Here is a 26,071-nt window from a genome sequence, read left to right as displayed (position 1 = left end):
GTTCATGGATGGATGCCATATTTGCATCTCTCCATCCAGTTAATAGGGGCACTATAGTAGGCTCCACATTAGTCTGGTTCACAAGATATAGTAAATTATGTATTACCAAACCATAACTGCCATTTTTTTGTTTTTTTGAGGGGATGGGGAGAGGAGGGGTTTGTTCCTATCTTAATGTGGTGCTTCAAATATGTTATCTATATATGTATGTGACTTTTTTTTTTTTTTTTTCAGGAGTCAGTGTTACCAGTGATGAACCTGCTTATCAGTGGCAAGAGTCGGGACCTTCTGTTGGCTGCTGCAGCTGCATCAGGAAGCTTACACATATTTGCACAGAAATTTGTTAAGTTCAATGAAGCTAGTATGGTAAGATTTTAAAGATTCTTTGCACAGATTCTTTTGAACTTGAAAATTTGAAAAAGTAAGTGAGCTCTTTTCATGATCTGAAATCAGATCAAAGCTGGATATCCGACCCTGTGTAAATTTATTTTATTTTGTGTGTATGTGTGTGTGTGTGTGTGTGTGTGTGCATGCGTGCGTGCATGCGTGTGCGCTTGTGTGTATGTATCTGTAAGCTGGGTAGAAATATAGAGGATTGAATACTGTCTTCTGCACAGGATCCACAGCCTGGTGAAACTTCAAAGATGGCTGCAAACCGTGCTCTTATGTTTGACATCTCCTTCCTGCTGTTGTGTCACATTGTCCAGCTGTATGGAATTGATGTAAGTAAGCTCTCTTCTCTATTCTGTAGAGGTCGTCTTATATATCTTTGTTGTTTGATAATACAAAAGCATAACTTGTACAGCAGTCTGATGATTAACTAAGAAGACTTTATTATTATTATTATTATTATTATTATTATGATATTTATTTTTTCAATTTATTTTTTCTTTTGGCACCTGGTGATTTAGTGGGAAATTACGGTGCTCCAATCGGATTGAGCTGGCGAAGGTTTATATCCAAGGGATGGTTGGGGTTTATTACTCATGTAATGCCACTTAGTGATGAGTGAGGCCGGTCACTCCCATCTTAAATGTCAGGACCAATTTGCCTAGCCCCGGGTTCATATGCTTCTCATGGGGCAATGTAGGATTGGATGATGAATGAATGAATGATATTTATTTTTTATTTTTTGCTACTACCAGTCATTGTTATACAGCTTAAGAAAGATTCCTTACCATGAAGGAGTAAAAAAAATCCCAATTAACCTTCTCCATGCAATAACACAATTTGTACTTAATTCATGTTACTGTTAGACTATAATAGTTTGCTAAGGAAAACCCATTGTGATGAATGGGTTGAGATAATGTAGTAAAGTAGTATCTATTCATAAGCTTTAACCCTTTGGAGATGGGATGTTTCCATCAGCAGGATGAAATTGGTAACAACTAGCATAAAATTATTAAATGTCCCAGGTCTCATTTGTCCTTTTTGGCATAAAAAGCATCTTTTATAACAATACAGTTCTGTAATTTGTTATACTTGAAAGAAAATTCTGCATTTGGAGGCTGCAATAGGATTATTAGTACATTAAAATGTGTTAGCGGCATAAGAACAAACAGTCAGGAATAGGAGCATTGGGGTGGTAGGTGGGGGCACTCAACATCCACTCACTCGATGTAGTGCTGCTCTTGGGTGGCTACCCTTTCCTCTCTTCCTTCATTGTTTCCTCGTATGTCATTCTTTCCTCTTCCTTCTGTCTATGAGTGACAAGCCAAATGGTTTCCCGTACACCAGGAAACCATTTACTATGCTGGGTGGTAACCATATATCTAGACTATGGCACCTGGTGGTGTAGTGGGTAATTAAGGCACTCCAGCCTGATTGAGCCTGTGTCAGTTCATATCCAAGGGGTGGTTGGAGTTTATTGCTCACGTAATGGCATACAGGGAAGAGTGAGGCTTGTCACTCTCATCTTAAATGTCCCAACTTACCTTTCCCGGGCTCCTACAATCCTCATGGGGCAGCACAGGTTTAAATGATGGATGAATGGATGGTATGTGGAGTATTGTAGATTGCATAGGATAAGAAACAATGAAGTCTTGGCCATAATGACATCTCCACCTGCCATGTGGGGTTATGGACAGCATTCTGCATGGCCATAAAAACTAGGACAATAAATCATCTGGGTCAATCAGCCAGAGTTTGTCATAGGCTGTGCTCCCTCCATCACTCAGCAGTGTGGGATCATTCTGACATGTGTAATATTAAATTTAGTAAAGCCCACTTTAAAATAATAAGTTTATGCTGTAGAGAAAATCTAAGGACATTGGAATACATTTGTTAAGACAGAAGATTATTTTCTTCTTATGCTTTTCTTGATGGAAATAACAAGTAGAATGATCATCCTTTCTCATTCCTACTTCAGGTGGTGGTTTCAGAAAAGTGTGAAACTTTTGTGGAGCAGTGGATGAAGGAGAACATGCCAGAGCCTGGCAGAGTCAAGGCACCTCTTGTGGCCACACGCACTGACCAGAGTGCCGTTGAAGAGTTCATCAGGGAGGTCAATGTAACAGATTTGGAGCATAAGTACAAGTTAGTTGATTCATATGTGTTAAGTTTTCTGATTTCACAGTCCTTTGAATTGTCCACAAAGGAGGCACACTCATACTAAAACTGTGGTTATTGTGAAGGTACAACCAAGTCTGATCCTATCAGAAGAGGATCCAAGTTGGGTAAAACCTATATCATCACAAACACAGTTTTCTGTGTATGTTTATAATTCATCTGATGTATTTTATATATGGTTAAGCATGTGTATGTGTGTGTTTTCTGTGCTTTTGTCTCTTACTTCGGTGTTTGCAGTAGTCAAACCCCGATATGTGATCCCGCAATAAGTGATACCCAAGCTTAATGATGTGGGTAGAAATACCACCGTACCCCACCTAACAATGGCTGAGATCCGGTTTTGCAGTGTGTCCTGCTTTGTATCGTCCAGGAGCGATGGGCTCAAAGTTTAAATCACACACTTTTCCGCAGCAGACTTAGCCCGCCCACTTGCCAGGATGCGCGGAAACACTCCCGCAGCCACGCACCCATTGCTCACCCCCGCATGAACCCATATTGCTCTTCTTACACCGCCCGTCACGGAGTGAGGATCTCTCTTACGCTTGCCTTCCCCACATCGTGTTGTATCACCAATATTATGCAAGCCGCTGTCGTAGTGCCTCGTAACTGTGTCCCAGGAGTACTGTGAGTAGGACAATGATACTAACTGTGTGTGGAGTGCGATTTTTTATTAATTTTGACCTAATTGATTGTGATCATGTCTGGTAAGGGCATTGCATGTGGTGGGGCTAGTGGTGGTAGTGGTAACCCTAGTTGGGGTGGTAAGCAGCCTGCTAGTGTTGGAGCTGGTGATGTTCCCATGAAGCGCCCTCGTAAAGCTCTGTCGGTTGAAGTGAAGTTAGACATTCTAGAGCACCACGACAAAGGCGAGGGTGCATGTGCTGCCGCACTTTGCAGCAGTTGGTGAGGGTGTGTGCCAGCGACGACAGGATGATGGTCCAGTCATTCTGGAAGGGTTATAACATATGCGACGCCATCAAAAACATCACAGCTGCATGGAGGGAAGCAGGCCAGCCCACCATGAGTGGTGTGTGGCACAAGCTATAGCTGGAGTGCATACATTCCTTCATCAGCTTCCCCGAGGGCATGCAAGCACCGCTGGTAGAATGGGTGCTGTAGGACATTGTGCAGCTGTCGGACAAGGTGGGCTTCGGGGAGGTCGACAGGGAGGAGATGGAGGAGGTCCTGGACATCCACAGGGAGAAGCTCAACAACGAGGAGCTCCTCATTGTGGGGATTCAGCTGGGGCACCAGGAGGCAGAGGAGGAGAAAGTCACTCCTGAAGTGTGAGCCCTTAGTATGAAAATTCTGAAGGAGATGATGGCCAAGGTTGACAAGGCCATCGCACTTGTGCATACTCACGACTCTGTCTCAGGACAAAGCAAGGACACATCAGATCAGCTGGTGGAGGGGATGAAGGTATACTGGATGATGCTGGAGGAAACGAAGAGGGCAGCCAGGCAGACTACCATCACTGCCTTCTTCAAACAGGCCCCCACCATGCCAGTGACCTGTAGAGGATCTCTCCAGCCCTTGACCAGCAGAGAATCTCCCCAGTCATCATTCAGCAGAGGAACACTGAGGGCTTTCTCCCGCCGAGGACATTGTGCTCAGCCCCTGGGCCTTGACTTATAAAAACTACATCATAGTTAGGTGAAAGTCATAAATGTGAGACTTAAGGAGCACCTCATCATAACTAAGTTGAGACTTTGTTAGGTCGAAGTCACAAGCTGCTGAGTTAGCGGTTGGCGCTGCGTAGCACTTGAGAGTTTCGAAAAATAAAGAAAAATCTAAGAAAACAACAGAGAAAAGATGCTACAAAAAATCAGAAATTACTACGATATTTTCTTAAATGTTTTCAGGGTAAAGTAAACAGATTAATGTCATTTTTGAGGAATTATTAATTTACCACTTTGTGTTGTGGACGAGGACATGTTGCCTCTCCACACCACTCTGTAAACAAACACCACCACTGCCATCCAAGCATGGAGAACTCCAACAGTGTAACAAGCAAACGTTCCAGAAAGCAAAATTGGACCCCGATGCCACATATAAGCTGGCACAGTTGTATCTTGAGAACATACACATGCTGAAGGGGGTTAAAGCCTTGTTTCTTGCCGTTGGTCTTGTTAAGGTCTCCCGCACCAAATCGGTCACAAAAATTATGCCTGCACGGTCCAAACAATATCTCTTGACCAGTTCTGCATCACATAGCTCGTTAAGCACATCTTTCCTTTCACGAAAACATCTTGGTTGGCGCTGGCGAATTTGTTGTTGTTGTGGTGCGGCGGCCATCTTTACTGTTATGATCGAGTCATAAGCCGCGTCCGAAGCGCTATAACCACTCGGGAGGGGTCTCAGGCTATGACTCAGTTTAAGTCGAACACAAGGACTTATGACTCGCTCCTATGAATTTAGGACAGACTTTCGTCTTATGACTCAGTCTTAGTGTTTTATAAGTACGGGCCCTGGTTCTGGACCTCACCTCAAGCCGATCCCCATCTTCCGCGTCACCTGAGTTTCCACTGCTGAACTCAGCCACTCCATCACTATCTTCCTCGCCTTAGCCTCGATCTCTGGCACCACTTCGGCCACTGTCTCTGTTTCCCTCGCCACCATGTGAGCCACTGCATCTATCTCTTTGCCTCACCACCTCAAACAGTCATCACAGCTGTCTCCCTTGCCACCTTGTCTGCCATTGCATTGCATCCCATCACCACCTAGTGAGTCTTCGCATCGCACCCCATTGCCACTCCCAGAGCCATTGCATCAGTCTCCCACTACCATCATCCCACCTTGCCAGGCTTCCTTCCCCTCTGACCCTCCCCTGGAGATGGGGTTTGAAGGCTTTGAGGAGGAGGAGTGAGTGCTAAGGAGCACCACATGTACCCTAGCCTTGGGGGAGATAGCAAGGATGACGACCAGGACCAGACATGGACTCACAAGACGTAAGTGATGATAGGTATATGATATTTTTTTATTTTTTATGATTTTCAGATTTTATTTGTTGGTTTTAGTGAGTTACTAACAGGTTTTAGACTTAGGTTAGCTTGCTTTACAGCGTTAGGCCATTTAGATTGCCTATATACCTTATTTTTGGACTCATTTTGGTGGGTTTAGGACTTGGTTGCGGGGAATCCCAAGGCTCAAAAATGCATCCCTATACTTTACATGTTAAATCAGCCCCGATATGTGATACCCCACTTAGCGTTGGGGTTTTTCTTAATGCATCACATTGTTAAACCCAGGTTGACCTGTACTATTATGCAGACTTGTGAATTACTAATTTGTTTTATGTTTCATGCACAATATTACATCTTTTTGTTGAAAGGAAAAATACAGTTTAGTACAACAGACTTAATTTGCACTGCTATTGTGTCTGCAAATTTTACTGCACAACTTGAAATGTGGAGATCACATCATTGAAGCTCATGATATATTGTAATGGTGAAATCCCCCAATTTTTGTAGAGTACCTCCTTTGGTTCTCATGAAAAATTTGTATCCCCACCTGATCATATGTGACATTAATTGCAGTACGCATACAACTTCTCGGAACATCACTGTGCATAAAGAAGACTTAATTAGAGTGTACATATGGTTAATTAGTGGTGATCACACTCCGTGACAGAACGGAGCAGTGCTTGGGAGTCAGGGAATGGGTATTTTTAAATGATGACTTCTGTAGGGTAAAATTGGGCAATTTTGCTGTGTACGGTGGTTTTTGCTAAATACAAACTGCCACATATGGGATACAATAATCCCTGTACTATCCGGACGCCCACTTTCCAGACCGGTCCTTAGCCCCGTGCCTGATGTGTACTATGGCAACCCTATACGTGGATTCTGTATTAAGAAACATAATTTTTGTATACATGTGTGTATTGTAAGTATATTTGACAATTGGATTTTAAAAAATAGATTAACTTATTCTGTGTTATATAAAATGCCTTAAAAAGGAATGGGGTTGATGGACTAGGAATCCTTAGGAATCCTACTACCCAGGAATGATCTGGGGAAAAAAAAAAGAAAAAAAAAGATTTTTTTTTTTTTTTTTTTTTTTTTAAATAACAGAACGGAGGAAGGAAAAACAAATGGAGAAAAAAAATAATCCATACACCAGATTACTGGTGTCCTCTGTTCATAAAATGTCTGTAACAGTTAGACTTGAACAGTTGTAGGTTGAAGTTTGGAGGAAAACAACTCTGGGGAAGCGAGTTCCAGAGAGATGCAGTTCGGGGAATGAAAGAATTCTGATAGGCAGAAGTTCTGCAATATGGTTGAGTGACATTCCAGTCATGAGCGCTACCAGATGCCCGTGTAGCACGAGGGAAGGCATGGAGAGGTGGCACCATGGACGCAACTTCATCTGAGCATTTGCCAAAAAAATATCTGTAAAATAATGCAAGGGAGGCAACATTCCTTCTTACTTGCAGGGGAGGTAGTTTATATGTAATGGCAGGGTTGTTAATGATTCTAACAGCTTTATTCTGAATTTTGTCTAGTTGTCTTAATGCAACCTCTCCACAACCATTCCACAAGGGTGAGCAATATTCAAGCTGAGAGCGCACATGACTCTTATAAATTATAGCTAACTGCTCATCGGCGAAGAAGTTACGGACTCTGTACAATAATCCAAGTTTCTTTGAGGCGGTTTTAGCAAGTGATCTGACATGAGAGGTCCAGCTGAGGGCACTGTTAAGTGAGACACCAAGAATTTCAATACTTTTGGAGATGGGAACATTAGTAGCACTGAAGGTAATGTACGAATCTGGCAATATCTGTCTATTAGTAAACTGTATATATTTAGTTTACTAGCATTAAAAGAGACAAGGTTGTTTTGTCCCCATTCACTGATTGTAGATAGATCTTGATTTATGGAGATGGCTGTATTGAGCTGAGAGGTAGAGATATTAGACTTTGTAAATGGATGTCTGAGTGTGAATGAACTATGTAGTGTTGAGTCATCTGCATATGAGTGAATGGGATTGTGAGTGACAGATAAGAGATCATTAATATGAACCAGAAATAGGGTTGGCGCCAGAACTGATCCCTATGCACGCCGGCGTTAATTGAGTGGAAATTCGAATATACATCATATACTTTTACTCTTAATTTCATGTCACTAAGATAAGAAGAATTCAAAGGAACAAAAGACGTTAGTCCATAGCAAGTGAGTTTGGACAGCAGGGAACGGTGCCATACTCTGTCGAAAGCTTTAGAGATATCAAGAGCTACTGCATGAGTTTCTCCAAAAAGATCAATTGATTGATGGATGGTATGAGTTAAGAGATTGAGTATGTCAATGGTGGATCTTTCGTGGCGAAAACCGTATTGTCTATCATTAATTAAGTTGTTGGATTCAAGATGTTTAACAATATGCTTATTAATTAAAGTTTCAAATACCTTACCAAGAGAAGATGTGATAGCTATTGGTCTGTAATTGGAGGGGTCAGGACGAACTTCCTTTCTTCGAACTGGGTGGATATTGGCTTCTTTCCATGAATTTGGGAATAAAGAAGTACGTATGCATAGTCTGAATAATTTAGCTAGGACAGAGGCAAGTTCAGGGGAACACTTTTCAAAACAATTGGCGGAATTCCATCTGGACCTGGAGCTTTGTTGGTAGGTAAATTGTCTAGGATGGATTTTACAAATCTTGTCTGTATTTTAAGTGGGGCAATTTCGGAGAATCAAGTTCCAGTACTGAGACATTCTGGCTGGTATCATCTATTGTAGAGTTTCTTGCAAAGGTACTAGCAAAGATATCTGCTTTCCCACGTGGGTCATTTGTAATATTGCCATCTGAAGATTTTAGTGGGGGAATGGAAGATGACTTGTTAAAGTTATTATTGAAAGAATTAAGAGTTGACCAGAATAATCTATTGTCATTAGGGTTGTTAAGTAGTTTTGATGCTTGCTTTTGAAGAAAGTTTGATTTAGATAGATTTAATACAGCTTTTGCATGATTTCTAGCAATTTTAAATTGGGAGAGTGATTCAGGTGTTTTTGATTTTAAGTAAGAGTTATATGCTAATGACTTTTGGGCTGTTGCTCTGGCACAATTGCCATCAAACCATTTTGGAGAGTTTGATCTTTTAGTGAATTGTTGACTTGGTATGAATAAATCCATACCAGCTAGTATTAAGTCACAAATGTGGGACTGGGTAGAATTGGGATCACTAGAGAAGAAAGACTGCCATGGAACATCAGCAAGTTCATTTCTAAATCCATCCCAGTCTGCCCTGTCAAGTGCCATCGGGTCACCCTGACAGGTTCGGAATGGGGAGGTGTAGGAGGGTTAACTAATGAGGCTTTGATGAGATTGTGGTCAGAGGATCCAAGTGGTGACAGTACCTCTATCCTGTATTGATCTGGATTATTTGTCAAGAATAAATCCAAGAGATGGGCATTATGATCAGGATTATCAGGTATTCTGGTTGGTTGCTTTACCAACTGGGTGAGATTAAACGATTCCGCAAACAGCTCGCATTCTAGACCAGCGTCGTCAGTCCGGGCAGAATGCAATAACCATTCAACATTGTGTATGTTAAAATCACCCAAAATGGTAATTTCATTGCCAAGGGTAAGGTCAAGGTTACTCAACTGAGTGGATATGGAATCAAATACACTGGGTTCCGAAGAAGCATTGGGGGAACGATAAACTACACAGATATATTTGGTAATGTTTTGGCAATTCAATTTATATAATGAGTAATCAAAACTGGATGAAGTGAAGTTTAAAATAGTATCAACTGCATATTGGGATTTGATATAACAACAGGTGCCGCCCTTGTTTCGAAAGTTTGTAAGGAGATGGTAACCGGGAAAACAAAATGGAGATATATCGGTAGAGGGTGAGATTTGTGGTTCTGTGAGGAAAAGGGCCAAAGGGGATATGGACTGAAGGAAAAAATGAACTGAGTTTAAGTTTGTGGTAAGGCCGCGGATGTTGGTAAAGAATAAGGCCGCACCGTCACCTCTTCGCCGACGAGCATTCCCGGAAATAGCAACAGTCGCTGCTGGCACAGTCGCTTGATAGCGACCGGGAGGACCCTGTGCCTCCAGCCCTACCCTGCCGGTAGTGGCAATCCGAGATACCACCTCATTTGATTGTGAGATTGCAGCGGCCATTACTAAAGATGTGAATAGAAGGTGTGATATGTTATGCGCATGTAGTGTGGTGTAGACAGTTGAAGGTAGAGGTATCATGAGAGCATGCTGGCCTACTCTCTGTGTAAATGAATGCACTGAAAATGTTCAGAAAAGGGAGATGGTCAGGATCAAGTCCTGAGGGCTGGTGAAACGGGAGCTCCAGCTCTCCCTGTCACCAGCTTGCCATCAACCTCGGGAGTACTGCCCTGTTCGACTGGTGCTACAGTCTACTCCTCACTCCTGCAGAAGTTTCACAGCTGGGCTTCATGCCTACTTGGGAGCCTAATTAAACTGGGCAAGCTTGTATGGCTGTGTGTAATGAGCAGTGTGAATGAAAATTATAAGAGAATAAATAAGAGGAAGTATTCATGAAAGGAAGAAATTGTCAGTAAGTGAATGATGGGAAAGCTATGATATGCACAGTGTCAGGTTCGTGCACTCATGGATGAGTTGGACAGTAGAGGAGTTTGTTGAATGATGATTTAAGATGATTAATGATTATAATTGAAGCTGTCACATATGCTCCTTCTGATGACAGAGGTATTGAAGGAAAGAACAGTTGCAGCCTTAGTGTAAAATAATTTCAGAGTTATACTGTACCTGAATAAAAATTTGTGTTTATCATTTTTCAGCATGATGCGATGGAGTGAAGTGTGCCAGGTGGCAGGTGTGGCATTGCGTGAGGTAGTGACAGCAGCACAGCAAGGAGCACTTCCACTGCAGCATGTGCGAGAACTCTTAGACCGCCTCCGATACCACCTCTGCTGCCTCCCCATATGTGTTGCCACTTGGCTCTGCTCTCATGTCCAGGTCGGTCTGGTCTGGGATGATAGTCTTATTGAATTGATTTTTGCATGACATGCAAGAGCTATTACAAGTTTCAGATACAGTTTACTGTAGTCAGACATCAGCTTTCATGAAGTGTTCCATTTGAAGATTTAAATATTTATGGCATTATCAAAAGTTCCACAAATAACAATTGTAGGAGGATCTGAGAATTACAAAGGATTAATGAGGTGACACATTTCCTTATTTCACTTTACATGCTATTGACAATTAATTTATTTCTTGTTATTAATAACATGATAGGTGGGGGCACTCATCATCCACTTACTCGATGTAGTGCTGCTCTCGGGTGACTGCCCTTTCCTCTCTTCCTTCCTTCCTTCCTTCCCCTTCTGTCTTTATTTCCTTCATTCTATCCTCCTCCTTCTGCCTATGGGTGACTTTACACTTCCTCCTCTGTCTTGCTAAATTCCTCCTCTTTCTGCCTATAGGTGACTGTACACTGAGTGACAAGCCAAATGGTTTCCCGTACAGCAGAAAACCATTTACTATGCTGGGTGGTTACTGTATAACCAAATTATGGTGCCTGGTGGTTTAGTGGGCTACTAAGGCCCACAAAACCAGCATGCTTGTTTACGTCCACAGGCTTTGGTTGTATTAGGTTTTCCTACTACCTCCGCTGATTCTTTTAGCACTTTTGTTAGTTTGTCATTCAGCTCATCAATGTCACATTCAGCATTACTGAAAGCCTGAAATCTGTTCCTTATTTCCAACTGAAAAGCTGCTTTGTTTTCGCTGACTTTTATTGGGTATGTCCTTTTGTCTTTAATCATCTTCTTTCTTTCACTTTTGAAATTAAATCTTGCTGTGCAACCCACCATTCTATGGTCACTTCCAATATTTACTTTGTTGATAACTGTGACATTTGTGATTGTGTTGTTCTTATTTTTTTTATTTTTTATTTTTTTTTTTTTTTAATGTGTCCGACTCTGGGCATAGACTTCACAGCCTGCTCTCAAGGCCCAGTAGTCCTCCTACATACCATACACCTCTCTACATGCTATAATGAAGTCGATTTCATTCTTGGTTTCTCCATTTGGGCTTCTCCAAGTCCACTTTCTCCCTGTTCTTTTGTGAAAGAATATATATACACACACACACACACACACACACACACACACACACACACACACACACACACACACACTCAACCCCCTGCTATCACGCATTCAGCTATCGCGGTTATCTGCCATCGCGCTCACATCAAATGCGCAACCATACATGCTATCATGCACCCCAAGACAGCTATCACGCGTCGAGTTTGAAGACAGGCTAAGCGAAACTTATTCACACGGCCCTTCATACGAGGTTTGCCGAGGATACGATGGTTAATCGGAACGGTAACATGGTAAAATTGCTGATGATACCACAGGCATTTGGTATTAGAAAAATCACTATCCAAAATCAGTTATCCTTGACCCACCACCTAGAGTAGTATGTAGAAAATATTTCCTCAGGATGAAGAGGCTAAATGAATCAAACTCATGCAGTATGATAATTTGCCTTATTTGCCATAATTGTTGAATTAATACAATGTACATTTTTAATATAATGGTTGTAAAACAAAGCTTTCTTTAGTTTTGTTTTCTTATACCTAGGTTGTGGATTCAGAACAGGCTGCAGAACCTTTGAGTTTCCTACAGTATCTCCAGTCCTCCCTCAGTGACCATGATCCATCAGTACTCACTCTAGACAACTTCAAAGACAGGTACAGTACTTAATGCTTTCCTAACCAGGTAAGTGTACAGTAATTATATAATAAACTTTTGTTGTCTGCAGATTTGTTTTTTGATAACTTCACGAAGGCACACTGGCTTGCTCTTCATATGGTACTTTGCCTTCATGATTCAGACTTGGTATACCTTAGTGATAGCAGTGGTGTGCCACAGCATTCTGTATTACAGTTTGTATTTTGCTTGTGCGCCAATTTAAACGATGTTAGAGAGGGATGCCATCTTTGTGATGGTACCAGTATTACTGGGTAATTCTGCTACCCACGTTTACCATTTTTAAACATGGTGATAGAGCAGCAGTCAGTAATCACAGAGGAATTAGTGTATTGAAAAGTATAGCAAAGCTGTATGATATGGTACACTGTACTAGGCTAACACGTTGGGTTGTACCGTTCAGAGAACAGGCAGGATGTCAGTCAAAGAAGAGGATGTTTAGAACATATCATAACCTTATGATTGTTGATTGATTAAACCACATACGTCCACTTGCACATCCTCAAGCACCTGGACAATCTCTCTTTCTTTCACCTCATCATTCGCTTCCCTTACATTCCATGTAGCCATCTGTACCATGTCCTTTGTTCGGTCCTTGGTCGTCATCTTTTGGTCAGTCCAGGTCCGAGGCTTCTTGTTCGTATTTTTAGTTAGTTGTTTTCTGGGGAGAGGCACTAACCCTCTGCCATCCCACTTGTTGTCACGTGGGGAACATGTGTTGGTTTGTTATAAGGTTACCGCCCAGCGTTGTAAATGCTTTCCTGGTTTACAAGAAATCATTTGGCTTGCCACTCAACGTGGGGATACCCTAAAAACCAAACACGACTACTCTAAGTGGGTGGATGATGGGTGCCCCCACCCACCACTAATGATTTCAAGATTGAAAATATCTGACCAGTGACAGCCTGATTGTGAGGACAACTATAAAATTAGTTAAGTGGTGGATGAGAAATGTGTTGTATTAAGCAAATAAGTTATGGTAATAATGATTACCAAGGTACTGTTTATCCTTAACCCATCCATAGGTTAAAAAAAAATGATAATAAAAATATTCAGGATGCTATTTTATGTTAAATATTAATCTTCCTGGATTCTTCAGGCAAATATTTTAATTTTGATGTTGTCATATATCTGTAGTTTTTGCTTTTACTGATACAGTAATATGTTTATGGGTACAATTAGTATTTTCCTTTATGAGGTATATTCATGGTAAGAAGAAATTGTCGTACAGTTGATAAACAGTTTATTGAAGTACAGGTACAAACATGAATATTGATTTGCTTCATTGTGATAAGTAATGTGATAGTGGTGAATGGCTTTGGAATCCAAGTGACTTCAAGGGGACTGTATGAATGGAGGCTCCAGTGTTTTACAGAGTATTTTGTAAGATTTTCATAATTGTTCGACTATAAAGTAGAGTGATATTTATTACCACAACTACACATTGGGTGCCACAGGTCGACATTGATGGTACAAATCGTGGAAAACATGATCCAGGTGATGAAGGGTGGTGTCCAGTCATCATCATCTCCAACTACCATGTCCAGGTAAGTACAAATTGGTACACCCTTTTCATTTTAACTTGGCTTAAAGTTGCCATCTTTTAATCTTGAATGCTAAGTTATAACAGTAGATTAACATTAGAATTTGATGCTGGTTTTGGTGAAATGCTGAGGAAAGGATTTAGGGCCATACTATTGTCTGTACAGGCAGCTCTCACATAACTCGCGATCTTACAGCACAAAATTCAAATAATGCGGGAGGCAAATTTTATGTCTAATTATAGTCACAATGCGAAAGTGATAGACATTATGTGAGTAGAGGAAGTTGCCCATTTTTTTTTTGAACACCATGCTGTGTGACAACGATAGACATAACGTGGCCAGAGGCCCCAAACTATGGTTCTGACAGTCATAATGTGGCAAACTAGGGTCATAATGTGGTGGGAGGTGGGAACAGACACAATGCGGCCAGTGATAGTCATAGTGTGAGTTGCATCAGCCTATGACGTATTGCAATCAATTGTCTGCGCTGGGTGTCATCATGGTCCACTGAGTTTTCCTGCCCCAGTTGAGCCCGCCTATTTCACATTGGTACAGAAACAGGCATGCTTCACAGGTTGAAGCAGAGACAAAATAAGGATTGAATATAAATCAACGGTTCATTGTGATAGACACACTTATTCTGGCCAATAATTACTTTTCTTTGGCTTCCTCGCACCCCCCCCAGGAAAGTGCTTGTGCTCTCCTAGGGGGTTGGCCTCACATTGAGCACCACTGTCCCATGTAGACACAGCTTATCCTTGTTGGGTCTGTGGCTCCTTCATTTTCCCTACACGTCACCATGTGAAAGAACCCTGTTCTGACTCTGGTGGGACACTGTCTGCCATATCAAGGCAGCTGCATGCCTTTGGTTGATGGGTCTGCTCGGCCAAATAAACCATGGCAGAGCAACATCCAGTTTATAGTACCGGTTGTTTGGAAGAAACTGCAGTATTTTAGAACACATCCCTGAGGACTGACTATGTAATTTTGAACAATGTTCACTTTAATACAGGAGCAGCAGTAGCAGTGTTGGTGAGGCCAGCAATGATCCTCTCTTGTCATCCCAGGAGCCTCTCTCTCATCTCCTGCGTGAAACATGGAACCAAGTGTTTCCGGGTGGAGTCATATCACACAAAGCCCTTGCCACCTTCAGAAACCTCCTGAGGCTTGGGGGTACCAGATGGTTTGTCTGTGACCTAGTTAAGGTAAGACTTTATAATTGCTATTTTTTTCCCCACATAACAGTTTAGTCCACTCCATGTGCTTTTTCTGATTTAGTTACTGCAAAACATTCAGATACACTATATAAATGCTTTTCGTACATTTGTACATATTTCTTTTGTGCATTCCAGTACAATCTTGTGTAGCACAGAGATACGGTACTCAGTGTTAGTTTTAAGTATTATGTAACTATATTATAAAAAAAAATAATGTCATGATGTGTCAATTTAAGATGTAATATTTCTTGGTTAAAGATGGGGGTCTGTGAGAGTTTTGCATGTAGTAATACATTGATTCTTTGTTATACAGGCAGGAATGCAACAAGTATTTCACTCAGATCTTACCCGAGCCATGGACCTGATCTATGGGCTGCTTCACCAGGATGTTGTTGGCTGCACCCTCAGCCTGCTTATGCATGCCCTTCCCATGTACATCTCAGGACCTTGCACTGGTAATTTGTTATGGTGTATTAACATATATTTATAAACGATGATGATTTAACTCCTTAATGGTCCCTGGCGTCAAACAACGCCATACTGTACAAGTGCCACAGGTGTCAAATTAGAGCAGTCTGTGAAAAACTGAACGTTTTTTGGAAGGGAATGAAGGTCAATGATATGTTTACATGAACCTACTCTACCATCCCAGGCACTCAAGCAGTCAGTTCATCTCACATGTTATCACTCATTGATTCACATGTTATTGATGAGTATGTAGCTACAGTAATCCCTTAATTATCCGATGTAATAGAGCCAAAGGCATGTCCAGGTAATGGCTCCATCTGGATAATGGACTTCTCCCCTTGCTCCCCTTCATACAGAACCTAACTTTGAAAGCCAGTGTAAAAGACTACTATAGCACATTGTACAACACTTGTTCCTGTTGTTTAACACTACCCTGTCTGGTCAAGCAGACCTATAAACCACAGCCAAGCAATTACCATGGTCAAGCAGACCCATCAACCACAGACAATCACCACTGCAAGGCCATACCCTGCAGTGACATAGAAGAAACAAGATAAAAATGGCTGCACAAGAAAAATGCAATGGGCACACAAAACATAATGGTAAAACGGAATAAAATCATGGTACAGTACAGTAAGCTAGATTAAAATCAGCATCAACACTCACAGTTTAACCATCCCGCATCAGTACCCAGGATGTCCTGCTTCTTCAGAGTCAGCACTGCCCTCTTCCTTGGTGGAGGGGCCATCATCACACATCCTAGGAAGGGGTATGCAAGGAATAGCAAGGCCTGAAGCAGGTAGGGAACAACCACAAAAGGCACCACATGCACCGCCATGACAACTGTCGAAAAGGAGCTCTTCACATCACTGTTGCTGAGCGGGAACTGAGAACAACTGAGGGGGTCTTTAGTGTATGCTGGGTGAACTACCCAACCAGACAGGGCAGTGCCACTGGGCTATTCCTGCCTGGCCGGGTGAAAATGTTCACACGGCCATAATTTCCACCCGGACACATGCATTTTGTCTGGATAAATGGAATAATGTGTGAACAATGGTTTTGTACAACCAGATCACAACATCCGGGTAATGAACTTCCCCACTGAGAAAAGCCATGGCAGAAGAATCTGTAGGCAGTTACGTCCATATACAACTTTTGCGTTCTCAGTTACAGCTTTTTTCTGATGCTAACTCTCACACCAATAAATTGTTTAAAACATGTACTGTGGCTGGAAATGAAATTCAAGTTCAGAACTAAAAGATCTATCACTCAATATACAGTAGTGCTGCTCTCGGGTATCTGCCCCTTCCTTCTTTCCGTCCTTCTTTCCATCCTTCCTCTTCTGTCTTTCTTTACTTCATTCTTTCTTCGCCCTTCTGTCTATGGGTAACTTTACACTTCCTCTTCTGTCTTTCTTTCGTTCAGTCTTTCCTCTTCCTTCTGCCTGTGGGTGACTGCACTGAGTGACAAACCAAATGGTTTCCTGTACAGTAGGAAACCGTTTACTATGCTGGGTGGTATCCATATAACCAAATCATGGTGCCTGGTGGTTTAGTGGGTAATGGCACTTCAGTCAGATTGAGCTGGTGAAGGTTTATATCCAAGGGATGGTTGGGGTATACTGCTCATGTAATGCCACTCAGGGATGAGTGAGGCTGATCACTCTCATCTTAAATGTCAGGACCAACTTGCCTAGCCCCTGGCTCCTACACTCCTCATGGGGCAATGTAGGATTGGATGATGGATGGATGGATTACTTGTTGGTCTGATGTGTTCATTGTCATGTTTTCAGAAGTGCAAATGAGCTACTGAAAAAAAAAAAAAATGTGAAGCCCAGAAAGCATGTCACTTCCATTTGTTATTCAGTGTTGTTACATTCAGTTAAGAAGTATTTATTGTACAGGAAGTTAATCTGTTGTCTTATTTCCAGGTGAATTGATCAGCAAACCTAGAACAGAGGCCTTAGCTCGCCTCACTGTCAGTATGATTATCTCAGCTTGGCTAGCAGTCCAGCAGCAACCTGTTAAGTCAGAGGTTGGTTTGTAGCAATATTGTATATTGAATCAGTGGTTTGGATTTTGCAGCATAAAGCCTGCAAAATTTAGTTCATGGCTACAACATCCAGTGGTAATATAAATGGAAGTCTTGATGAAAAAGAGGTGAAGAATAGTCATAAACAGTATTAATAATAATAATAATAATAGTAATAACAATAATCGTAATAATAATAATAATAATAATAATACACATAGTAATAATAATAACAGAGGCTAGGTGTATGAAGTGGTTTTAAGATAATGTTTAACCATGTGGAAATACTTAGCTGGTGATAATTTGTGTGCCCTTGTCCATCTGTCTGCCTACTTGTGAGGATAATTTCTGTACATATGTATCCACCTACAGTATATTTCTATTTGTATGTCTGATGCTTGTTGCCAAACCCCACTATCTCATGTAAGGTACTTTTAAAAAGTAATTTGTAACCATGTCTTGATTAGGAGATGTTTTCGAGCCCTTCATCCTTCCTACATATATACTCACACTTTCACTCCAGGTGGTAGGTGGGGCACCCATCATCCACTCAAGTGCTGCCTATTTCATCATGTCTGTCATTCTTTTTCTGTGTATATTCTTCTCTCTTCCTGTTTCTTTCATCCATCCTGTCACTGTTTACCACTCTTCTTTCCACATCATGTGGTTCTACACTTAGTGACAAGCCAGATGGTTTCCTGCAACTCAGGAAACCATTTACAACATTGGGTGGTGACCTTATAGCCAGCTAATGGGTTGGCATGGAACCTATTACCCATGTGCTGTGATATCTGACATTTGTAAGCATTGTGCATGTGGTGTTGGTCAGTTCTCTCCAAAGATTGCACTGAACAGATTTGCATGATTATCTAGTGCTTGTGATGTGCAGGGAGGAAACTGAGCAAATGTATTATGTTTGGGGCCTGGGATTGCTCTCAGTGTCTCCAGCAAGTATGGGGAAGAGGGAAATGACTGATAGAGAGCCATTTCCCTTTGTGTGCAAGTGGCGTAAGGATTGGTTCCTCCCATGTAAGAAACAGCACCCTGCTAAACTGACAGAGCCATTTCCCCTTGTAGGTTGCAGAGGTGGTTGGGAGGTTATGCTTCCAGACTGAAATTATAGCTGCTCCTCCTAGCCTGGGCTGTATAGCTTTACCACGAGTAGGCTTCTCTCCAGTGCCATTACATATTTGGGGTGAAGCAAAATTATTTCACCAAGTACTGCAGTTATTTCCTTTTAACTATCTTGGCAAATATTTTTTTGAGTGGCTTACCTAGTATTGATGCATATATATTTATATAGTAAACTGACCTCAAATGTTCTGTCAGATATCAACAAGTATGTGTGAATCTCGAGGAGTAACCCCTTCTGTTATATTTTCCAAAGAAAGGCTAAGCAGAGTAGTTCCACTGCACCAAAATGTGCTCTGCCCACAGATCATGATGTCACAACAAACCATGCTATACCTCTATCATTATTCAGGTCCTCTTTTGTTCATTATACCTGCAGTACTTATGTTTCATTTGCCCTTGTATTTTTCTCACACCAGCAAACTGATTTGGGCCATCTAATGTCCCTTATACCATATTTGTTGCAATAATTTTTGTATTCTTAGCTGACATATGACACAGTTAGCTTACATTGGACCTGACTCCTATCTGACATGTTTATTTCAGACTGGATCTACAGTGAATGTTGGAACGAGTGGTGGTGGTGGTAGTGGGTGTCGGGGCAGGAAGCGGAACTATCACGACCGAGAACTGGAGGATCTAGAAGTGAACCTTCAGGTTCATTCATCAGATTTAGCAATCCCACGTGGCACCCCGGGTCTCACCAAGGATGTCACTGCACTCCTGGTGGCAGTTCAGTCACTCCTTACCCTCATGACACAAGTATGCAATACACTTCTTACTACCACTCATTACATTTGGTTAGAAAAGGTAGCAGTTGAATCATTTGTGCTTTAAGTAATAAGGTATATAATAATATCATGATTATGTAATGGATACCATTAGCCACCTTTTGTCACACAGAATTACGAATAACTGGATTAAAACCGAAAAATTGTATTGTGCATGGAATGCAAATACTCTGTCTTTTATGATGTTTTTGTACATGGATTATCTCTGTGGTGCCCAGGAAGAATTGTAGTGTTTTTTCTGATGCTGCAACAACCCACTGGAAAACCAGACTTTTGTTATTTAACATCCATCAAATTATCAGGGACCTGCCAGCTTTCTGACCGTAAGGATTAGTGATATATTTGAATGTTTTAAAATGGTGACTGGGCAGCCTTATGAGAAAACCAGTATCTCATCCTGTATCACATTATATCAAGTAACCCCAGCTGTTGTTTATTCTTTTCCATCTAGAGTATTTTTCAGTTAATTGATTTCCATTTTCATAAAATGACAGTCAATTTGGTCTAGTAATGTGTGACATTTAAAGACAGTTAATTTAGGCAGGGCGACAGGGTGTTATGTATGTTGGTACTCACATTTGGGTGAGAGTGAATGGAGAGTTGAGTGATGAGTTATCTGTGAATGTTGGTGTGCCATAGGGGTCAGTTTTGAGCCCCATATCATTTATCATAGTACTTGAAGCCTTCTCATGTTACTTCAGAAATGGACTTCTGTGGGAGGTGCTGTATGTCGATGATTTGGTGTTGATTGCAGAGAATGAAAGGGAGGCGGAGGAAAATTTAGGAAGTGGAGAGATGGTATGGGGCACAAGGGCTTGAGAGTAAATGCAGATAAAACAACAGTGATGGTATCTAGGACTGATGACGGTAATGTCAAAGAAGAGGGAGATTGGCCATGTGCGGTTGGTCACAAGGATGTGGGAAGTAATCCCGTCTTGTGCAGCATTTGTGATAAGTGAGTGCATAAGAGATGTAGTGATATTAGAGGTAGACTGCAAGATAATGCTGATTTCACGTGTGCAGTATGTTGGGGAGAGCATGTGGAGATTGTCAGGTATGAAAGCATTGATCTTGCTGGTGAGTCTCTTGAGTGTGTGGTGGAGTTTTGCTACTTGTGAACTTGGGAGACATATTGTGTGTTGGAGATGGGACTGGAGATAGCTTTGTGGTTAGAGTGAGGAGTGGTTCGAAGAAGTTTAGGGAGCTGTTGTCCCTCCTGACATTGAGAGGGCTTTCCCTCCATGCTAAGGGATCTTTGTATGTAGCATATATTAGGAGCGTAATGCTGTATAGTAATGAAACCAGGGCAGTAAAGGAAGAGGATATTCGTAGACTTTAGCCTGGGAGGCTAGATTTTCAATGGAAGAGTTGAGAAGAAGAATGGGACTGGAGAGTATTAGTGTTGTGATGAAGAGGGGTAGATTGAGATGATTTGGGCATGTAGAGAGGATGGGGGATGAGAGTTGGGTGCAGAAAGTGAGAAGTTAGAATGTTGTGGGTGAGAGAGACAGACCTAAAAAGACCTGAGATGAGGTCATGGAATGTGGCTTCAGGGATATGGACTGAATAGGGAGGCCGCCAAAGATTGAGCAGCATTGAGAGTCGTCATTAAGTGGCCATTGCCGACGCATGCAAGCATGTTGGAGCCTTTATAAGTGAAATGAATGAATGAACAAACAAAGTTACTGAATCTGGTGGTAGAAGTAAGTAAGGATACAGGGCGAAGAGCGGTACTGAATTTTCATACTGATGTTGACCAGTTGACTCTTGATATTTTCTGTGGACTGGAAACTTAGCCAAGTCCTGAAACCACCTAGCTACTTTCCAGGAGTTACTGAAAATTGTTAGGAAAAAAGATACGTTGTTCACAGTGAATGAGCTCATCTGCCACCCAAAAGCTCATCCCCTGTGCGAGGGCACTGTACATCTTTCAGTCTGTCTGCAATTTTGTGTCCGCTCTGTAACTTCCACACACACACGGACAGATTTTCATATAACTTCACACAGTTGTTCCCCATACCATGACAGTGTGTTGTGCACAACAACTAGCCATATGCTCCCAAGGTCAAGGTCACTCTTGGGGCTCAGACAAGTTCGGGTACTGCCATACTTAACACCCATACCTACATTCGTAACTACTCATTAACTTCCACATACATGGACAGATTTTCCTGTAACTTCACTTGTTCCCCATACCATAACGGTTTGTCGCGCACAACAACCAGCCATCTGCTCCCAAGGTCAAGGTCATTACATACCCATATTGTGTACACAGTGCTATTATACCCACATTGTATACACAATATGTATACAGTATATGTTATTATCCAGTAAGGGACTTTGTATTGCTTAGCAATACTTCATTCACATGTTTTTTATGGGTGTTAAGGTTAGGATGATGATGATGATGAAAATCATTACATGTATTAGTTTAATTGGTATTAAGGTTACTTTTCATTATATGATGGTGAATAGCTGTAAATCAGTTGTCAAACTGCTTGTTGATGAGTAACCTGGAAATTGTCTTTCAGGTGAGTCGTGCTGGTGTGGTGAGTCCTGTGACACAGTTGGTGGTCAATATTCTTCATGAGCTTGTGGCAGCTCCACATAGCCACACCCTTCTCACTCTCACTCCTCCAGCCCTTCTTCCAAATTTAGTGCCTTTGTTATCACCCCCTGATGCATTTACATATGCGGAGTTGCTGGCCATCACTGCCCCCAGACCACCCTCATACTCGGATCCTTCCCGTGAGTTTGCAGGAGACCTAATAGGAGCCCAGACACCAGCTCAGGCAGCTGGGGCCAGGAGGGCAGCAGCCAAGCTGCTCTGTGTCCACCGTAACCTTTCCCTCGCTAATGAAGCCGCTCTCCTTGCACTTCCATAATGCATTCCCCATATTCTGGATGCCATTTTTATATAGATCTGTATCAGGTATGCACAACGACATCCCAAAGCAATGTGACCCCACCTGGAGTAACTTCCTTCATACAGTCACAATTCGATTTGCAATTGGGTTATGTCAGGTAAGAACCGATGGCATACTGATAAATTGTAAAGGGGGTATCACACGGTACCTGAAATCATGGTTTGCCGATGGAACGCGTTCCTGGTTTGGTGGAACCAGGCACAAACCATATCACACACATTCCTCGAAAGCCGCCGACGGTTGACAAAAATGTAAACAAAGCACACCGTAGTCTATCCCACTGTCTCACATGAGTCACACGTATCAGAGGCAACATAGCTTTTCTTGAATTTGCTGAGAAGAGAGTGATTGCTGCAATGGCTCTTGCAGTGGTGGCACTTCAGGAGGAAGGAGGAGGAGAAAGAAGCGGTAGCAGCCAAAACCACGAGAATGCGGGTATGGAGTCGAGAATGGTTGATGAGAAGAGAGGAGGGCAGCCGGTATAGGGATCTGGTTCAAGAATTATCCCTAAAAGATTTACTGACATTGTTATTTCACGCATGCACGATATAAAAGGTTATTTAAGCTTTCATAATTAACAATATATATAATGGAAAGTAATAGGCATTCTAGGAGGGAATTATAACTTTTAAAAAATAAACAAAATACAGGTACTGCAGTATAGCCTTCTAGTTCTCCATTCAGCTTGGCTGTGCTATCAGAGAAAACATCTTGTTCCTGATTCCGTGGGCAGGAATGGGTTTGGATGGAATTCAGCCTTGCCGACGAAATCCTCAGCGGCTACCATGGTTTCATGGACGATTACCATGATTTCATCGGCAAACCATGATTTCAGGTACCATGTGATACCCCCTTAAAATGATACCAATTTAACAGTTCAGTGGGAATACATTGGAGGCCAGGGGTGACATAACGTTAAAAACAAATAGGTAAAAATAAATAAATAAATAAATATGCCACCCACCTGAAGTTCTGTTGTAGGTCAGTCCGAGTCATCACCAAGGTTTCCTTCCTGAGGCCGGGAGACAACTGGAGAGCCTGGGCAATCATTCCAGGTTATCAGGAGGTGATGATGAGCGATGAGGAGGGCAAAGCATTGAGACCTAGGGAGACTCTAGCTGTGTGATGGGTGGGGTGCAGTGCAATGAGACAGCAGAAGAGCGATGCAGTGAGTGGCAGGAGAGTGCTGAAATGTTTTCCAAGTCAAAAATTTCAGTATTTATCATGCAAAACAAACTTGCCTCTCCCTATAATATCACACACTGTACTATTCGTTGTGCATTTACGCTGTTACTTTGTGATAGTGATGGTGTTTCGATGTGCATGTAAACACAGGATGGCCATCTGTGCTCAAATGTATGACTGTTGACTTGCACAGGTGGCATGCATCCACAAGGGATCATTGTACATGGCCATTGCAAAAATCCTGTTATCGATTATCCCTATTGTTAACCTGAAACTGGGTATAAGATTTCATTATTATAATGATCAATCGCATACCAGATGATAGTATAGTATACTGTACTGGGTTGTGACAGCAGTTACCACTGCAATGACTGGTAGTGGTAGTGGTAACTCTGTTGTGCTGTACCATGGTATATTCACATGGGAATATCAAAACAAAGAGATGGTAAACTTGATGGTAAGCTAATGGGATTAGGTAAATGTGCTGGTAAGCTGATGGGATGGTAATGGGATGGAGTAAATATGCTGGTAAGTTGATGGGATGGAAATGATTTGGGGTAAACATGCTGGTAAGCTGATGGGATGGTATTGTTGAATCTGGGCCATCACCTTTACCACCCAGTGTGGTGGTAAATACATTGATGAATCTGGCCCCAAGGGGTATATAATGTTTCATTGTATTGTGGATGTACAGTACCAGAGAATGTTGCTACTTGTAGTGCATAGCAGGAGCATACCATTCTAGATTAATTTGTATGTATTGTGTAGTATTCAGATAAAATGGATCCTGGGCAGATGTTTCTTTTACACTTATGGAAAGTGATAAAACAAATTATGATGTATTGTCCAGGAACAAGTTTATACGGTAGAAATGTAGCAGATGGATGGAGGTAATGCTCTCCATTTGAAAAAGGAATACAGTATTACTGAGGAATATGTATGAAAGTATTTTCCTGTTCTGTACTGTATAGGTGCAGTAAAATCTGTACAGTAAGTCCTTCTTACCCCTGGGTGTAGGGTTTTTTTTCAAGAATACTCCCCCAGTATCCCTGCTTGTCGTAAAAGGCGACTAAAAGGGTTGGCGGAGGGTTAGTGCCCCTCCCCGGAAAAGAGCTAACTAAAAAAACAAACAATAAGCCTCGGACAAGGACTGACCAAACAATGACGACCAAGGACCGGACAAAGGACATGGTTATCGGAACATGGAATGTAAGGGGAGCGAATGATGAGGTGAAAGAGAGAAAGATTGTCCAGGTGCTTGAGGGTGCGAAAGTGGATGTATGTGGAATAACTGAAACAAAATGGTGAGGAGAAAGTGTGAGAGAATGGGAGTATGGACGGGGTATATGTGCAGGAGTAGGTGAAAATGAGAGGGCAAAGGAAGGAGTATGTATAGTTGTGAGTAAAAGATGGAAGAGGAGTATAAGACAGTATGGATCAGTTGGGTCAAGGATTGTGTGGGTAAAGTTGAAAGTTGGAATACAAATGTGGGCGATTGTGTGTGTGTATGCGCCAACGCAAAGATCGTGCTAGAAGAGTGAGAGAAGAGTTCTGGACAAATGTAGAAGTGTGCATGGAAAAGTTTGGAAGGAACGAGAGAGTGTTTTTGATTGGTGATATGAATGGTAAATTTGGGAATGTGAAGGAGGATGGAATAGTTGGTGAGTGGGGTGTGCCTGCTGAGATAGATGAGAATGGGAGTGCGTTAGTGGACATTTGTGCTGGGAGGGGGTTGGTGATAACCAATACCCTCTTCAGGCATAAAATGATCCACAGGTATACATGGCGAGTGATGAGAAGGGTGGGTGGTGAACTGAATGAAAGGAAGGCAATGATTGATTATGTGTGTGTAGATGAAAGGATGCGAAGATGTGTAATGGATGCAAGAGTTTATAGAGGTTGAGGGAGTGGACTTTCTGACCACTACTTGGTGGTGGCCAGAATTAGAATTCAAGTAAGATGGAGGAATAGAAGAAGGGAAAGACGAGAGGAAGGAGTAGTTGCAAGGAGAGTGGAAAGGTTACAAGAGGATGAGAAAAAGGCAGAGTATATGAGAGAAGTGGAGGAACGATTGGGCAAATATGAATTGGAGCAGATGGGAGACGTGGAAGGTGTGTGTAGGATATTTACAAAAGAAGTATATGCAGCATGTGATGTGGTGTGTGGAAGGAAGAGAAGACGGAGGGGGGTGCAAGGAACAGTGTGGTGGACTGAAGAGGTGAAACAGGCTGTGGCACAAAAGAAGAAAGCATACAATGAATGGATGAGAAATAGGGGAGTGGAAGAAGTTGAGAGGCGGAAGAGAGAGTTATATGTAGAAAGAAAGAGAGATGTGAAAAGATTAGTAAGAGAGTTGATGAGGAATTTGGAAGGAATTTGAGTGTAAAGTGGAGGGACTGTAAGAAAATGTTCTGGAAAGAGGTGAAAAGAGTAAGACAGGGTGGAAGTGAAGTTAGCAGGAGAGTGAAAGATAAAAATGGTA

At 41.9% G+C, this 26,071-nt stretch overlaps 1 protein-coding gene across 1 annotated transcript in view; it reads left to right on the top strand.

Moving 5' to 3' along the window:
• LOC145404364 (mediator of RNA polymerase II transcription subunit 24-like) overlaps positions 1-22,610 on the top strand; it is a 45,582-nt gene extending 22,972 nt beyond the window's left edge. The window contains exons 11-21 of the mRNA XM_080275887.1: positions 235-366; positions 618-722; positions 2,369-2,535; positions 10,355-10,532; positions 12,167-12,276; positions 13,753-13,842; positions 14,852-15,044; positions 15,370-15,511; positions 17,455-17,558; positions 19,233-19,448; positions 22,009-22,610. Coding sequence (XP_080132013.1) covers positions 235-366; positions 618-722; positions 2,369-2,535; positions 10,355-10,532; positions 12,167-12,276; positions 13,753-13,842; positions 14,852-15,044; positions 15,370-15,511; positions 17,455-17,558; positions 19,233-19,448; positions 22,009-22,362 — 1,791 coding nt within the window. The 3' untranslated portion in view covers positions 22,363-22,610. The remainder of the gene's footprint in view (positions 1-234; positions 367-617; positions 723-2,368; positions 2,536-10,354; positions 10,533-12,166; positions 12,277-13,752; positions 13,843-14,851; positions 15,045-15,369; positions 15,512-17,454; positions 17,559-19,232; positions 19,449-22,008) is intronic.
• Positions 22,611-26,071: the final 3,461 nt, after the last annotated feature.

Source organism: Coenobita brevimanus, chromosome 63 (assembly GCF_032717465.1).
Source record: "Coenobita brevimanus isolate Jiangsu-jjx chromosome 63, ASM3271746v2, whole genome shotgun sequence".
Taxonomy (NCBI): Eukaryota; Metazoa; Arthropoda; class Malacostraca; order Decapoda; family Coenobitidae; genus Coenobita; species Coenobita brevimanus.
Note: the sequence above shows the minus strand (reverse complement) of the source record. Positions and strands in the feature narration are given on the sequence as shown.